Genomic DNA, 17,590 nt, shown 5'->3' on the forward strand with positions numbered 1-17,590 from the left:
GGGTTTGTGGGGATGGAACGCCAATGTAAACGTCAGTAAACCCAGACAGAAGAGTCACTTATTCCATAGAAGTACACATCTAGGGAGTGACAAGGTGCCTGACTTGAAATGCAGATAACTGTGACAGGGACTAGGGCACTCACTGGTAAGAACCTTAGATGTGGGAGGTTCTACACAAGCATTTACCTAATTAGATAGAAACAAAAGTGACCAGAGCGGGAGGAAGAAGGGCAGGAGTAAACACAGGAGTAGGTAAGCAGGGTGCACACAAGAAAGCAGCGAAGGCAGGTAGGCTGAGGTCAAACACAGCTCAGAGTGGAAGCCTCAAGTAGAGTAAAAGCTTGCCTAACAAATGCAATGCCCTGAATTTGGTCCTCAGTACAACACAGTAACAAAAAATAAAAGGAGCAAACAAAAAGCAAACCCTCAACTTCTAATTTAAAAAAAGAAAGAAAGAAAGAAAGAAAGAAAGAAAGAAAGACATTCTATCACTCCACAAAAGTCCACACTGGGATGCGTGTGTGCGCACCCAGGCTACACTTTACACTAAGCTACAATTTACCTGCTGCCAGACGACTCCCTTTTTGAGACAGGGTTACAAAGTACCCAGCTAGTTTTGGGCTCACTCTAGCATAGGCAGGCTACTAACTCAGTCTCAGAGAGGTTTACAAGCCTGTACTACCAAGCCCAGCAAGCATTCAATTTTTATAATCTCAAAAACAAACCCTTCACTTACCTAAGGCAGCCGGCTGTGTTAGTGAGCACCGACTCCCATTCAATGTGCCGCGGCTTACAGTCCTCATTGGGTTCTCTCTCCCAGCCAGAGTGTGGAATGATCACTTCATCCGTCAAGGCGTGCAGCGCATGATCCACAATCTCCATTTTGATTGAGTCATGGGATGAGAGATTCCACAGGGTTCCTGGCAGGTACAAGTCATCAGAGGGCTCTCCAGCTCCCAAGACAGGAGTCTGAACAGTGTCCTATTCCTTCTTATATGCCCATTACAGAGTCTACGTGACTCCATGGAGTGTTAGCTAGGCTTCTTTCTGCTTATGATATATTTTATTCTGTAGTTCAATACAGACACACAGGCATGAAATAAAGGTTTACAAAACAGTATTTACCATAATTCATGCTCAACAGTCTATTCCAGCTTCTCTACCTCAGCAACACTGTCACTTGTCACTGTGGTCCACAGAATTCTTTGTTGTGGGCGCTGACATTGTCTGTCTATTGCGGGATGCTTACCAGCTAACTAGTATCCTTAGCCTTTATTCATTACATGCCAAGGATTCTCTACCCCAACCCAAATTATAATAGCCAAAGCAACTCCAACAATGGAGATGTCCTCTGGGGGCCAAAATATTTTGCCAATCGAGAATCAGTATTATTTATCTTTCTTTCTTCTTCCTGTAATTATAATTAGACCCACATTAAGGTGCTCAATTCACACTAATGGATCACCCCCTAAACAATCTGGAAAATATCATTCTAATTAAAGGACTACAAGCTCAAATTTCTAAATGGAACAGGCAGGTTGAGTCAAGACAGGCACATATTTAAAACAAATTATAAGACTGTGAATAAATGGCAACTGACATTCAGCTTCTGTGTTTGGAAAACAAGCTCCTCTACTACTACAGTTGGTCAAAAATAACAGAATGTGCCAGACATGGTGGTGCATGCCTTTAATCCCAGAACACAGGAGGCAGAGACTAGAGGATCTCTGTGGGTTGAGTACAGTCTGCGCTACATAATAGTTCCAAGACAGCCAGGAAAAGACCCTGTCTCAAAAATCCAAGAGAAAGTGGCTGGAGAGATAGATGCCTCAGCAATTAAGGGCATTTGCTGCTCTTCCAGAGGACACACGTTCAATTCCAGCACTCACATGGCAGCTCACTCTAACTCCAGCTCCAGGGCACCCAACTTCCTCATACAAGCACACACGCAGCCAAAACACCAATGCACATAAATACAAAATTAAAAAAACAAAACTAAAACAAGAGAAAACACACAAGCATACAGAATGTGTCAGAGATTACTGCATGTATCATGTGACATCCAATCAAATCTGTGAGGCAGATTTGACCTAAAGGCCACTACTCCAGAACCTATAACCAAAAGTTAATGGACTGGCCAGGCATAGTGGGGCACTTGGGAGACAGAGACAGGCAAATGTTTTCAAGTTCAAGTCCTGCCCTGCCTGCTCTATATAGTGAGTTCTAGGCCAGCCAGAGCTACACAGAGAGACCCTGTCTCAAAATTAATCAATTATTAATTGAAAGGTAATAGACTGGAAACCTCTAGATCCCTGCCTCTCTAATAAAAAGTGACTCCCAACCCAGCACTCACCAGTAATGACTTCAGTCAGGTCCATATCACGAGCTTTTCGCAGCAATCGGACAAGGGCAGGAACACCATCACAGTTTTTTATGGCAATCTTATTATCTTGGTCACGTCCAAAAGAGATATTCTTGAGAGCTCCACAGGCTCCAAGGTGCACTTCCTTTTTGGGATGGTCTAACAATCCCACCAACACTGGGATACCCTTGAGCTTGCGCACGTCAGTCTTCACCTTGTCGTTGCGATAGCACAGGTGCTGCAGATATGCAGCAGCATTGGACTTCACAGCATCCAAGCGGAAGCCTAGCATGGCAATCACCTCCGGCAGCTCAGGCTGTCTCCAGTTTGAAGGTGGGGGCATTCCCTTTCGCAGACTATCCAAGCTTGCTAAACTTCCCCGCTCATGCTGAGCCAAAGGAGCCCAGTAGTACTGATCTGGTGGCACCTCCTCACCAATCATGTCTTCATAGCTCCTGCAGTTTTGAAAGAACCAAGAACCAAGCAGTTAAAATCAGGCTTCTTGGACATTCCTGTTACCCATCATCTTCACGGCAGGATTAACCCCAGACTACACAGAGATAATATATCTCTTCTGTATGGTCAATTGTAATAATTTTGTGTGTGAATGTTAAGCATTCTTGATGGCCCTCGCTGATAAGCTGGACTGAAGGCCTTGCAGACCCAGGACCCTCCTGTCTGCCGTCCCATGCTGGGGTCACAGTGTGAGCTATCACAGAGGTATTTCGGCACCGAAACTCAAACTTCAGTCCCCGTGCTGGTGAGGAAAGCATTCTACCAACTGAAACATCTTCCTGGTCACAATTTTAATTTAAAAGTAGTCTGTATTTAGACTAAAACTCTCTCTCCCTTTTTTCCCGTACTTGAAAACGTTAATCGCTAAAGTCCTGAGGCCTTAGCATTTACTTGAATGACGTGGCAGCTATTAACTTCTCTGTAAGGAATGAAATAAATCCAGGACAGCAGAGTTAAGCGAGGTGACTGATTCCATGTCACCTAAGTAAGCCGACAAAGCCTGAGAACAAGCAAGGCTTCTGAGTCCACCACTGGGGAGGCAGAGACAGGATCACAAACCTGAGGGCAGATGGGTAAGTTCCCGGCAATCTAGGGCTACAGACCAAGATTCTATACGGTCTCCTCCCACCTCCACCCTCCAAAATAATAATAATAATAATAATAATAATAATAATAATAATAATAATAATGAAGGAAGGAGGAAGCTCTGAGGATCGCTCTTAAATCCTAGCTGAACAGGAAACAAGGCATTATGCACAGGAAACAGCTAGTAGAACAAGACCATTAAACATATTTCATATTAAGCTTTTCCTTGCCCTATTTTGGAATTACAAAGGAGAAACTGATCAGGAAAAATGAAGGGCTTCTTGCTACACTGTTGAGGACTTGGCTTTAGCACTAATGAGGTATAAACTTAAACATTACGTCACACAAAATTCATCCCAGACTAGTATGTTCCACAGCTTTTCCTGCTTCAGTACCACTATCAACCACTAGAGGGGGAGCCTTCCATATCGCCATCATTCATAAGGCCCAGGAAGGAAGAGCCTCATTATCTGTGTCATCTCAGTGGGAGCCACAAGGGAGAAGAGAATCTATTGTGTGAGGCTCTCCAAAGACTGCTGTTTGTTCCACAGAACCCCTCCCTGTGGTCAGCAAACACTGAAAGCTAGCCTCATCAGATGGCCTGCCAACAGGTACCAAAACTGACCATTAAACAATGAGGCACATAGAGGGACAAATCATTTAGACAAAAAATAAATAAAACTTAAGTCACTTTAAAATTTAAATTGTCATTGAAACAAAATAAAGGAAGTTGTTTTAAAAGCAGATTACTAAACATTCTCTGAAAGAAGACTTCCTTTGAGTAAGAGAAAATAGGACACGTTTAAGAGAAACCAATCTGTTCTTCATGAGAGAACGGTGTTTCAGGCTGTGTGTGTTGAGCAGATTTTACTTTTCTTGTTTAAGCGCCAGTTCTAGAGGATCTGACATCCTCACCACACAGACACACATGTAGGTAAAACACCAACACACATAAAACAAAAATAAATAAATTTTAAAAATATTTTAAAAAATTCTTTCCTTTTACAAATAACAAAACTGCCCAAATGATCAGATAACTCGCTTAAGGCTACATAGATAATGGCAGAGGAATAGCTAGAAGCAGAGTTTTCAAGTTCAGTGGCTTTCCCACTAATTACTGCCTCACTGTCTAAGTTTGACCTTGCAACTGATCTTGTAGGCCAGAACAGGAAGTAGAAGATGTTTTTGCTAGTCATGCAGGTTTCTAAGCCCAATGCCACCCTGGAACAAACCTAAGAACCAAGCCCCAAACCCTCTCTATGTGAACTGCCACTTCAAGGGACAACAGGGAATGGCCTGGCCATCCACACCCAACTGTGTCTAATCTCTCTCTGCTGATGAGGAAGTCCGAGCAAGCAGACCTGCACTCCGGTCCCACTCCCTGGGCAGACTATCCCAGTGATTGATAGCTGCTATCTACCCCAGGCTAGCTAACACCAGCTGAGAGCTGGTGCCCCATCAGACATAAAAGGTGAGTCACAAGGGAGTTGAATTTGCTAACCTCGCCGTCTAAAGAGTGTCAGTGACTCAGGCTTAGATAATAGGGCCTCTACTCCTGTCCCCAGACTAATTCAGTTTATGGCGAGCCAATACTACCTAATATATTCGAAAAGTAAGTGCCAAGACCTTTGCTTTGAAAGGTCATGAACCTACATACAGAAATTGAGTAACAGCTGCCAGGGTACCCTCACTATATCAAGATAACTATAAATCTTGCCTTAATTCTTGGCTTGGAAAATATAGACCCTGATTTATTCTAAACTAATGTTTTCAGCCCAAGACCAAGCATGCTTTTTGTACACAAGAACTAAGAATTTTTAAAATAATCAAATAAGAGATATGACAGAGGTACTAATGCATAGCACACAAAGCCTGAACTGGGTCCTTTAGAGGGAGGGAGGGAGGGGAGAGAGAGAGAGAGAGAGAGAGAGAGAGAGAGAGAGAGAGAGAAACAAAAGAAGAGCCTCCCAGACAGCCAGGTAAATTGGCACATGCCTCTCATCCCAGCACTCTCTCTGTGTGGCAGCAGCTAGCCAGAGCTACACAGTAATACCCTGTCTCAACAACAGAAATAAAGGGAAGGGAAGAAGGAACAATGGAGGGTGGTTGGAGGGTGGTTGGAGGGTGGGAGGGAGGGTGCATCTATCAATCACATTCTAAAATGCACTTCCAAAGCAACTACTGCTCATCCAAATAGTCACCCTTCATGTCCCAAAGATCACCCCAAGGAGTAAGTCCCCTCAGCACAGATAGCTAGCTGCTTAGTGACCTTTGGGAGTATTACTAAGGGACCAGGGACCATTCCCTACTCGTTACCTCATAAAACCCTAACTAAATACAAAGTGCCAGGGCTTCTGTGAGGTCAAGAGTGACTGTTTATAAACATCAGGATTAGAACTACAAGGACAGTCCTTAAACAATCTTAATTGTGTTCTAACACAAAAAAGTAGCTCAAAAAGTTCTCAGAACCAGGACTGTGAGCACTGCCAGGCTCCGGGCCTCATACTCTTTTGTGGTGCTCCGTTCTCTATCATCAAAAGAGAGAGATCTCAGGCAAAAATTATAGCATAGCAACCAAGTCTCTTCTTTAGGGCACAGAACAACAACTAATCACTTTTTGGATTTAGAAATGGCCACAGGATAGTCCAAACTGGCCTTGAACTTAGCTGCAATGTCCCAGCTCAGCCTCCTCAGCAGTGGAACTATAAGCAAAAGTCATCACCTGGCCACAGATCACTTTCTCACCAACTGTGGTGACACACACTTGTAGTCCCAAGACTTAGAAGGTTCAAGGTCCTCCTTTACTACAGTAGCCAGACTGGGGGACGGGACAGATTGAGACCCTGTCTCAAAAAGCAGTGGCAAACAAATAAAAACAAAAAACCACTTAGTGTAACTAAAATGGCTCTAAGAACAAGAAAGGGAAGACAGCAAGTCTACATGTGATGAGCTTCCATGGAGAAGAGAAAGGAAGTGGTGTCCACAGGCTCACTGACCCCGAAAGCTCAGAGGACAACGCTACCCTTCCCCATCTGGACAAAGGAGCCTTTCTTCCCCTCTTCCTGCCCACCTGAGGCGTCGGCGAGGGTCCGACGGTGTTCCTGTCCGGCGAGCAGTGCCGTAATCGGACATCATGCCGTAATCTAGGTCGTCATAGCCCATGCTGCGCTGATCATCCTCCAGCCCATAAGGCTCTGGATGAAAGCGATGCAGATCCACACTGCTCCCCCCTACTCGAACCTGGGGCTGGGGACCATAGACATCTTGTCTACTGGGTGCCCGGTAGCCTTCCATGCTAGGTCTATACCGCTCCTCAATGCGGGTCACCCGGGACAGACTGCCATAGTTGTCACTTCCGCCCGGATAGCCGTCTTCATAGTGCCGGCCATACCCATCTGGAGGGTAGTGGAAGTTCCTAGGAAGAGTTGCCGTGCCTGCCTGCCCCACATAGGGACCAGGTCCCCCATTGCCATTCTTTCTGAAGTCACGGCCCAGAGTCTGGATATAGCTGTTGGAGACCGAGGCGTCCACAGGCAGTCCGTCCGGTCCCACGGGGACTGGCTGTACCGTCCGCGTTGTCACCGTCTTCACAACTTTCTTAACCTTCAGATAAGGAATGAGAAAAGGAAAACCAATTATTGAAGGAAATGAAGAATCTAGGTTTAAATTCCACACTATCCTAAGAAGAAAAAGAGAAACCTCTACCTCCTATCTTTACCTACACATCTCTCTCACCCCACAGACACCCACGTGGGAAGCTGATCCAGCCGTCATACGCCACTCTCTTCCCCTCCATCACATGCCCTGCAGTGACCGACCTGAACCCACCCACCTGGTCAACTCTCCACTAAAGACCACAGATAGCCCATCACTCTAAGACACACGAATCCCAGCTTACGGTAGTCTCCGTTCGCCTAGTGGTCCCATCGTCTGAGGTCTCCACAGAAACAACAGACATGGCTCCTTCAGGGTCCTCCTCTGTGTAGGTTTCCACAATCTGCCCTGGCTCCTGCATCCTGGGGATAGTGCTATACAGAAGGTGGTTGTGATCCTACGAGAGAGAAGTGACTTAGAAACAACTAGATCTATGTAGTAACAATCCATCCTAATAAGAAACGTTAGTGCTCTAGAGACAGAGCGTCTTCTCGCATCTCGCACTGGCCTCAGGGTTTTCAGAAAGACTAGTTGTCCTCTTCCAAACTTGTAAATGGCAGGGCATGGTAGTACACACCTTTAATCACTGCACTCAAGAGGCCAAGGCAAGAGTATCAGTGAGTTTAAGGCCAGCCTAACTTATAGCCAGCCAGGACTACATAGTGAGTCCTATCACAATAAAGTAGTAACTTGTATTTCGAGACAAGGAAAGAGGACAAACCATCCTAGTAGCAGAAACAGCAGATTTAACTTCTCATTCTGGTCACTTACTTGAATAGAAACTGTGTTAGCTGTTAAATCTAATCTGAGTAACACTTCAAGAGAATAGCATACTCAATAAAGATCTTTTAAGATTTAGAAAGAGAATAAAAATAATCAAGAGGGTTTTACTGTGCTGTAGGCAGCACCAGTAGCTGACCTGGTGCAGGCTAGGCAAGCACTCTGCCTAACACTGAACAATCCAGAGCCCTCTTCTGACTTTTACTCTGGGACAAAGTTCCAGGAATTTCCCAGGCAGACCCTCAACTTTTGATCCTCCTGCCTCAACCTCCAAAGAGACTGGGATTAGATTTGCACCATCAGGCCCAGCAAGAGTTATATTTCAATTTGTTTTAATGTCATTTATCAGATACTCCTCAGTCAGATTTCAGGTAAGCGCGCGCGCGCGCGCACACACACACACACACCCGCACTCCTACCAAGAAAGCAACTGCAGTACCTAAGCATCAAATGAGGATACAGGAGCACAATGATAAAAGCCAAAGATTTTTTTTAAATAAACAAAACTATATATAATTTGGAACAGCACCTTTTTATGTTCCTAAATTAAAGAACTAATAAGTATTTACAATAAGCACTCCAGCACACTGATATGATCACAAAGACTGGAGAAGTAAAAAGATAAAAATGAAGTCATCCAGACCTTGAGTCAAACAATTACCTGGGGTCCGTTGAGTTTCAAATCTGAAAATTTCTGTCTCTCAAGGTCAGCATCGCCCATAAACCGGCCGTTCTGAAACATAGCCCACAAGACAATTCATTTTCTGGCCTTCCTTTGTTCTTTCAAACACAAACATCTTTCTCTCCAAACAGAGAAAAAGAAAGAAAGAAAGAAAGAAAGAAAGAAAGAAAGAAAAGGCTTTCAAGAGGTGTTTGTGGCCTCAAATCCTTGCATCGGTATTCATAAAAGACCATAACACTTCTTAATCTTAATGTTGCCACATTCTCAACATTGGAGTCAGGTCTATCGGTATTCATAAAAGACCATAACACTTCTTAATCTTAATGTTGCCACATTCTCAACATTGGAGTCAGGTCTATCGGTATTCATAAAAGACCATAACACTTCTTAATCTTAATTTTGCCACATTCTCAACATTGGAGTCAGGTCTACAATTTTGGCAGACTGGGTCTCTGGAACATAACAATGCCAAATGTCAGGGTTTGAGGTCAGTAGTTTCAAGGATGTATCCCTAATCCCTAATGTCTTAAGCAGTGCTTGGGCACATGAGAAGCATTCAAAAACCATGTGCTGAATAAACAGCAGAGTCTCCTACACACAACCTTTTTGGAAAGTCCTAAGACTATAAGAAAAGTGAGAAAAGCTACTTTGGGGGGGGGGGGTAATACCAAAAAGCTTTCTTTATTGTTCTAGAAATCTTCATGCACTGCTATCATGGGAAATCCCCATTCCAGGAAGCTTTTTAAAGAAAGAAGAGTTAATTCTCCATTTCCAAATATGAAGGAAAGTACTCGGCGGTCCCCTTCAAGAAAAATCTTAATCTTTATCAAGTTACAGCCACAGAACATATCCTAAAATGTTCTTAAATTGCTCTGTCTTAAGCACCAAGAAGACATAACCTAATGACACTATATACACAAAAGCCTGCTTCTTGTTCCTTTCCCAGCAGAACACAGTGAGACCCAACAGCTCAGGACACTCTTCCTCCACCCATTCCCCCTTTACAGAGACGACAATGCTGCAGGGGTAGGAAGTTAAACACGGCTTTCAGGAAGAAGGAAGGGTGTGGTTTCATTGCTGAGCAGAGGTTAAAAATAAAAGAACGAGAGAGAAACCACTAAAGCCTGGGATTCCCCACTTTCCCTCAATCTATCTCATTCCTAACTCTACTCAAGTTCCTGTAAATTTCCCTGAACATTGCAAACAGTCTCTTCTAAAATCTTGATTATTCACAATTCAGATTAAACCCACCAATTTTTAGGATTAAATAAGCAGCTGGACATGATTGTAATCCTAGCACAAGGAAGGCAGAGGCAAGAGGATCACAAGTTTGAGGTCAACCTGAGCTACATACTAGTATCTTGTCTTCAAAAATTCAAAAGTCTGGAAATATTGTTTAGTGGCCTGGCACACAAAAGACCCTGGGTTCATCCCCACCTCCTCATTCGTCAGTGAATAGTCTAGGATGTAACTCTGTGGCAGAGCACTTGCCTAGCATGGTCAGAGCTCTAGAGAATGTCCCTAGCACCACGAAACAAACAAACAAACAAACAATCAGTTAACAGAGCTGAGCATAAGCTCTGCTCTAATTCTACTCAGAGACCTCTTCAGAGGCAGTCGGGCACACACACACACACACACACACACACACACACAACCTCAGATAGAGTACATCACAGTAAAGTCAGACATAAGCCACAAGAAACAGAATATACTTCTTTTTTTCTAACACCAGCCCTCCCAAGCCCATCACAGCCAGTTATCCTAAAGACCACCAATGGCTCCCGCAGTTACCTGGGAAACAGTAGCATAATACTCCCTCTCCAACTCCAATCAATAAAGATTAATAACGACTCCTCCTTCCAAAACATGTTTTACACGCCCAATAAAAAGCACACAAGTAAAATTTGGACCAGGAATATACAATCTACCAACACTATAATGCTTTCTGAGAACAAACTGTTCTCTGGATGAGACTGAACAGAGCTCAAGCTGCCCAACTTCTCCGACCACTAAGCAGACATTCTTCCCCTAATTTTTGACCCTAAGAGAAAGGATATTTCAAAGAAAACAGAAGTGACTTGAGTATATGTAGCTCCACCGCATTACCATAACTAGACCTGCATCCCTGCCCAGAAAACCCACTCCAGCAAAACAGGAAGTCCCCCAGCTCAGAGGAACAACAAATCCCTTATCTCTTTTTCAGTGTTTATCATACCCACGGCACAGTTCATCAGAAGTATACACATTGGACAGCCCAGGGCCAGTAATAGCATCTCATTAAGGATCCATAGGCTTCTCTTATGACCATGCCAAAGTCCTACCTGCGGGTCTGATGGAGAGAGGGTTACCTGATGCCGACGGGTGAGGGTGCCGTTAGCCATGAGTGTGTTGGCATCTTGTGGTGAGACCCGGACGCGTTCCAGTTGCGCCGAGACATGGCGCCGTTCCTCCTCCAGCGCCCGGGTCAGCTTCTCAAACTGGGCCTCTTGTTCCTTCACAGAGGCCAAGATGCTGGCGGTCGACTCCACCTCTGAGTCGTCCATGAAGGTAAGGGGAGGAGCCGCCGCAGGGCAGGATAAAAAGTGAGGTGGACCACAGAGGGAGTAGGAAGGAGGGAGTAGGCCCCCCTCACTTCACACTAGGGAGGGGGCGGTAAGAGAAAGAGAGAGAGAAGAGAAAAGATCACAGGTCAGAGAAGACAGATGAATTGTTAATCCCCAGTGCCAAAGATGCTCTCTGTAGTTTTACTGCAGTGCAGATAGCAAGACACCATCAACCAAGCTTGAGAGCCCATCACCAAGGTCTTCTCAGACAGAAGAGTCCTTTGCCTAGCCTCTTCTACACTCCAATCTCAACACCTATTGGAAGAAACGGTGGCAGCCCCCCAAAGTCTCTACACTGTTGTCAGGACAGGGAGACTTTGGCATGGGATTAAAATTAGATTATTTCTCCCTGGAAAATTTTGCAGGCTTTATTTTAATCAAAGTCTTAACTCCCTGGTACAGGTAAGCACTTACCGCCCTGCAGGGACAAGTTCCTCGAGATAACAGGGCAGCAGATCTAACCACTCCCAACCCTGAACATTACAAAGGTAGTGGAATGGGGAACCATACTAAATTAAAATGCCAGTTAGGAAATGGAAATATGCCGAGCAGTGCTGGTGCACACTCAGCACTAAGAAGGCAGAGGCAGGAGGATCTCTGTGACTTCAAGACCAGCCTGGTCTACATATCAAGTTCCATCCAGGACAGCCAAGGCTACAGAGAAACCCCGACCACAGGGGGAAAAAAAGATAGATAAGGCCTCTACCATGTTTCCTGCACTTCTAAAGAAGTAGGTTCTTTCTATCTTTCAAAACTACATAGCATTATAGAGGGCAAATATTTTAATTGAAACAGCAGAGTGACAGAGATCACGTCACTGCATAAAAAGGTTTAGCCTCTAGCCCTGTCTGTGGTGTGTCCTGTAATCCTACCTTTTCAGAAGGCAAACGATCACAACCCAAGGTCTGATTGGGCTACAGAAATTTGTGGCCAGCTTGGGCAACTTAGCAAAACCTTGTCTCAAAAAGTTGTTTTTTTGTGGCCAGGTATGGTGGCTCATGGCTTTACTCCCATCACCCGGGAAGCAGAAGCAGATGGATCTCTATGAATTTGAAGTCAACCTGGTCTACATATCAAGTTTCTGGACAGCCAGAACTACATAGCTGTCTCAAAACTAGTAAATAAAATGTATATTGTTCAATGGCAAACTAGGAGGAATTTTTTTCCTCCTCCCATATTCCCTTTCCTCTTACCAATCCCCTAAGGAGAAGACACCTAAAATTTTACTTTTTAATTCTTAACAAATATATATCCCATACACACCTGTTAAGAGAAGGGTCGTAATTGATTGGTTTAGCACAGAGAACAGCCCAGTCTAGATTCACATAAGTCATGGAAGCATCCCAGCCACCTCAGCAAGCAGCAAGCAGGAAGGAGAGAGCTGCAGAAATACGTGGAGGAACATGAGAATGGGGGAAATAAACTATACCCAATGCCTAAGTACCAGAGGGTAAGGGGGAGCATTAGAAATGACAGGGAGTCATTTCAGATACAATTTGGAATTGCTTAATGTAACAATACCTTTAAACTTTGCTGTGTTCAGCTATCTGGGCCTTGGATGTGGGTAAAGCACAATTGTACTGTCACCTAGAGTGACTCTACTTTTAATTCCATGCAAAACCAGACCAGGTTATAATGTAGATAAAAACCCACATATCCTCTGTTCCAGGCAACCAATTTGGGGGTGAAATTTGTTGTTGGAATGCCCTTCCCCCCCTTGCCACCCTTAAGGCAGAAACCTCAAAGCCCAGTCCCGGCATGCCCACAAAGACATTGAGAAACCAATGCAACAGTCATGGTGGGGAAGACATGTGGAGACTAGCCTAGGCTGGGCCTTCTGCTTAGGCGCTTTCCCACGCTCCCAGAGCCCCACCAAACACAAAAGCTTGGGCCTATTTGCCTTAGAAAGTATCCAGCACTCAGCAAGCAAGGGAACCCAGAGGAAACTGATAAACAGGTGCCCAGTGAACTGAATTAATTCAGCCACTAAATAGAGAACATGCCGAACTGTTCCTAAATCCCTCCTACCCAGCCCCGGGCTCCCACAATCACTTATCAACTACTGTTTTCATTCAGACTAAAGCCCAGTGCTACTTCCTCATACTCCTACCCCACATTCCAACAGGCCACCCAAAGGTCTTTAGTAAGTACTCTTTTTTCTTCTTTCTTTTGCTTTGTTTTTTGTTTGTGACAGTCTCCCAGGCTGTCCTCAGACTCACTGTAAAGCTGAAGCTGGCTGGCCTTGAATTCTTGATCCTCCTTCCTGTCTCTACTTCCCAAGTACTGGAGTATAAGAACTCACCATTCCTGGTTTGGTTTCATCCCCATTCATTTAAACACTTGTTCTGGCCTCCTGTGTGCAGTGACCTATGACTCCTCTTCCAGTTACTGATTCTACAGGGCCTGTCCAGTGACTACACTGCAGTTACCGCTGTGGCAGCCTCCACCCTGTAATCTACTTGCTAATAAAAGCCCAGGCGACCACTACTATGGGGCACACAGAAACAACACTCCTTGCCGCAGAGAGACGTTGCTTGTCACCATGCCATAAATGGTCACTTTTTGCCCCCACAACTTTAATTCGATACAGAGAGCTAGAAGGAAAGTTAGGGAAAACACTGAGGGATCTAGGTCACAGGCCAGGGTCTGGAGAAGCACCAACTTCTCCAGCATCCTGGCTTTCAAGTTGACCAAATGACTCTAAGAGGAAAGAACAGATAATGAGGTCGCATTCTTAGCATGGATATAGATGTTCTATTTAAAAGAGAGAGGCAGTGGCTGTGGAAGCAGGAAACAACTGGCAAGACAAGCCTGGTCCCAGTCCTGACTTCTGGGGGTGGGGGTGGGGCTCCTCCCATCTGCCTGGTGTCTGCAGCTCCACTCCACTCCGAGTCAGAGCCCCTGTGAAGACTGTGAGACAGTGCTCTACAAGGTGAGGTAGTGAGTTGTTTCAAGAGTTACATTACTTCATGGTGATGTCTCAGCCCCAAACTATTTTGTGAAGTAGTAGATGAAATTAATCGGATCAAGAACACAACTGATTCTACAGAGTAGACGAGCTGGTTTCTCTACTCCAACTCCATACAGTAGGAGGTCCCAACCTAACCAGTGTTTCTGGGACAGACGGTGTTTTCTGGTACCTGGCAGTCCCTGCAGCATACAAATCTAATACACTCATTCTTATTTCTTCCTCAGAGCCTTACAAGATTGTAAACGAAGAGAACATGAAAAAAATGAAAAATTATGGCTTACATTTATTGCCCTGGAAATCACAGAAACCATAAGGAAGTTAAGTTTTACTGCAAATGTGAAAACAGACTCATAGGTGAAAAAATTAACCAAGTTTCTAGAGTTCATAGCAAATTTAGAATTTAAACCTCGGTCCAGAATATTTTTAAAGCCTAAATTCTCTTCTATGCCATGCTGTCCAAACACAAGTCCAAGCAGGGCACATTGGCAAATGCTTAGGTTTAACAAAAGAACCACAGCCTGGGGCTACATGACAACAAGACCCTTCAAAAAAGAATCAATGAATGGTCAGCCCAAGCCCCTTAGACCGATTATAGGGAAAGAGAAAAGGAAAGCACACATGGGAAGCTACGGCCTGTCACGCAATAGAGAAAGTCTCATAACTTGATGAATCACAATCACCTCTTCCTGTCACATACCATAAAGACTGTGCTACAGACCAGACTCTGCAAACCACTGACTGACTAGCTGGTATCAAGAAAAGTCCTCCAAGTCTTTCCAAGTTTACCAATTAATGTTGCCAAACAGATACTTTCTCAAAAAAAAAAAAAATCATAAAGTGGGGTGTTTAATATTGTTATTCTCCTAAGATTATGTTTTATGAGAATAGCTGTTCACTTTTAGTAAGTCACAGGCCTTTGCTGGATGGGAATCACCCATACTAGAAAGACCTTCTAAGTCTATAGCTTACTTATTCAAGCAATGGCAATGATTAAAAAGTCAGTCTCTTCTGTCGGAACTTCAAGGTAAGTTAAATCAAATCAAACGTCCAGGAGGGCCAAAGAACTGGACAGGGCAAACCAAATAACAGAGCAATAAAACCAATCACCAGCCGCACAGCCCTGGAATGATCTGCTCTTCTGTAAACTAGCTAGACAAAGCTACTTGGGGGCTGGTGAGATGGTTCGTGGGATAAGACTGCTGTGTACCAAGCCTGAAGACCTGAGTTGGATTCCTGAGACTACATGGCAGAAAGAAAAATCTGCTCCCTACAAATTGTCCTCTGACCTCCTCACGGGAGTTACAGTAGTCATGTTCCCAGACATATACACGCACAAAGAAGTGTAATTAAGAACATTCTTACAGGAATATAATTTGGTCATAGTGGCTCACATCACAGCACTAGGAGGCTGAGGCAGGAGAATTGATAGCACAAATCATCATTAGCATCATCATCCAAGAATATAGACTTTTAGATCTTGACTATATTCAAGTCCCAGATCCCCACATTTACATGATACTGGGCAAAGTGCCATTTTGCCTCTAAATCTCAGTTTTCTTCTCTGTTAAGGTGGAAAAAATAAACCACATAAGGGCAGCTATGAAACTAACTGAAACAATCCATGTGAAGTACTGAGAGAAAGTCTGAGCATATGGGAAGCCACTGGCCAGTCTGAACACAGCAACCAGTGCGGCAGCCTAAGAAACCACAGGCCTTCCTTGCTCCCACCACTCCAATGGAATTCCTTACTTTCTTAACAGCAAAGATTAAATGAAATCCCTGACTTCAAAAGATCTAGGATCCAATCACTGGTTCTGCCCCCACCCCCCCAAAAAAATCTAGGAAACCTGGGAGAAGCAATAACTCTGTTTAAGTTTCAATACCTTCTGGAGCTTCGATTAATGACTACGCCTATCAGGCCCCAAACACCTACACCCATACCCCCAACACCCCACATGCACTTCCATGAAACTCAGGTGGATACATCCATACATGGTCAGCCCTGGGTGTGCACTGTGAAAGAAACCCCAATTTTCCCTGAGTTGAGGAGCTCTCTAAGCTTCGATCTTCAGGCTCTGGGGAAAGAGATTACGATCTCCTGTAACTAGTCCCAAAGTCTCCTCTTTTCTTCCTGTTAGTACATTATAACTCAAAACTAATGCCACAAATGTATGTTCTCTCACTTTGCTATCTTCTGGGGCTATAAGATGATTTTTTAAAGCACCAAGCCTCGCACTGAACACCAATCAGTAACACAGAGCAAGCAAGCGCCTAGAAAGCACTACAGAAAGGCTATGTCCAAAACTCACAGTTCAATGTTCCTGCTTGTACACACACACACACAGAAAATTACCATTCTGCCTCTAAATCTCAAAGAATCATATTCTGTGAAAACTTTTAAGACTCCGTATGAGGAAGAATGCTTGTACCAGAGTCCCAAGTCCCAGCTCCCAACCCAACCCTCATGAGTTCCCAGCTTCTGAAATCCAGTCAGACTAACAGTATTTCTCACTCCTCTGTTAAGTTCATATCCATACTAAGCCCAAGTCCCTGGAAGGTCTATGCCTGTCATCATAGTTAGCTCAGTGAGACATAAGGACCACAATTTAAGGCATAGTTGGGCTACAAACAACTTCTCAAAATAAAAAAAAAATTAAAAAGAAACTTCAAGGGCTGGGGATATTAACTGAATAGTGACAGTGCTTGCCTAGGGATCCTGAGTCCTAGTCACAAACCAAAGACCCAAGAACAGAAGAGCACGGCAGTGTTCCAGTTCAGCCTGGGCAACAAAGAATGACAATAACAGTGTTATTAATAATAGTCTAAAGGGGACTCTGCTTACTTCACAATTTCATCTCAACGGAAAACCACGGAGTCACAAGATTTACACCCCAGAAACTGCGGTCTTCCCAAGGCTCCAAGCTCCACTTTACTGAAAAGGCTAAACAATAGTGTCTTACTGTGCCCACCCTAAGGCACACACAAGGAACTAATGGGCCCTCTGGTCCTCTCATCTTCCCCTGGGGAAAAGAACACATCTGATGGCAGTGCCAAGGGAAAAGAACTTAAAACACACGAGAGCTTTTTTGCCCCTAACTTATTCTCCACATGGGGCTGGAAGGATGGCAAAACAGTTAAGAATGCCTGCTGTTCTTCCACAGACCAAGCATGGTTCCTAGCACCCTAGTCAAGAAGCTTTGCTGGACAGATGACTCAGTGGTTAAGAGCACTGGCTCCTGTTCCAGAGTTCCTGAGTTCAATTCCCAGCAACCACACGGTGGCTCAAAACCATCTGTAATGAGATCTGGCGCCCTCTTCTGGCCTGCAGGCTTAGGTGCAGACAGAACACAGAAGAAGAGGAAGAAGAAGCAGCAGCAGCTTCCAACTGCCTGTAACTCTAGGTCCACTCTAGTTCTTCTGGCTTTCAGGGTACC

General features: G+C 44.4%; 1 protein-coding gene across 13 annotated transcripts in view; it reads right to left on the reverse strand.

Annotated features, from left to right (window-relative positions):
• The window catches only part of Ctnnd1 (catenin delta 1), a 49,437-nt gene that overhangs the window by 13,710 nt on the left and 18,137 nt on the right, over nucleotides 1-17,590 (reverse strand). For 9 of the 13 annotated variants that reach the window (XM_041639701.1, XM_041639697.1, XM_041639695.1 and 6 more), the window contains exons 2-8: nucleotides 12,449-12,566; nucleotides 10,931-11,220; nucleotides 8,559-8,630; nucleotides 7,362-7,514; nucleotides 6,534-7,066; nucleotides 2,354-2,817; nucleotides 737-920 (exon numbers count right to left, since the gene is read on the reverse strand). In XM_041639701.1, coding sequence (XP_041495635.1) covers nucleotides 737-920; nucleotides 2,354-2,817; nucleotides 6,534-7,066; nucleotides 7,362-7,514; nucleotides 8,559-8,630; nucleotides 10,931-11,125 — 1,601 coding nt within the window. In that variant the 5' untranslated portion in view covers nucleotides 11,126-11,220; nucleotides 12,449-12,566. Of the gene's footprint in view, nucleotides 1-736; nucleotides 921-2,353; nucleotides 2,818-6,533; nucleotides 7,067-7,361; nucleotides 7,515-8,558; nucleotides 8,631-10,930; nucleotides 11,221-12,448; nucleotides 12,567-13,487; nucleotides 13,507-17,590 lie in introns of those variants that run through there. The other 4 variants (XM_041639692.1, XM_041639691.1, XM_041639702.1 and 1 more) reach the window with 4 other exon arrangements.

The sequence above is a fragment of the Microtus oregoni genome, unplaced genomic scaffold, assembly GCF_018167655.1.
Source record: "Microtus oregoni isolate MIOR12 unplaced genomic scaffold, Mior012 000060F_ref0000265, whole genome shotgun sequence".
Lineage (NCBI taxonomy): Eukaryota > Metazoa > Chordata > Mammalia > Rodentia > Cricetidae > Microtus > Microtus oregoni.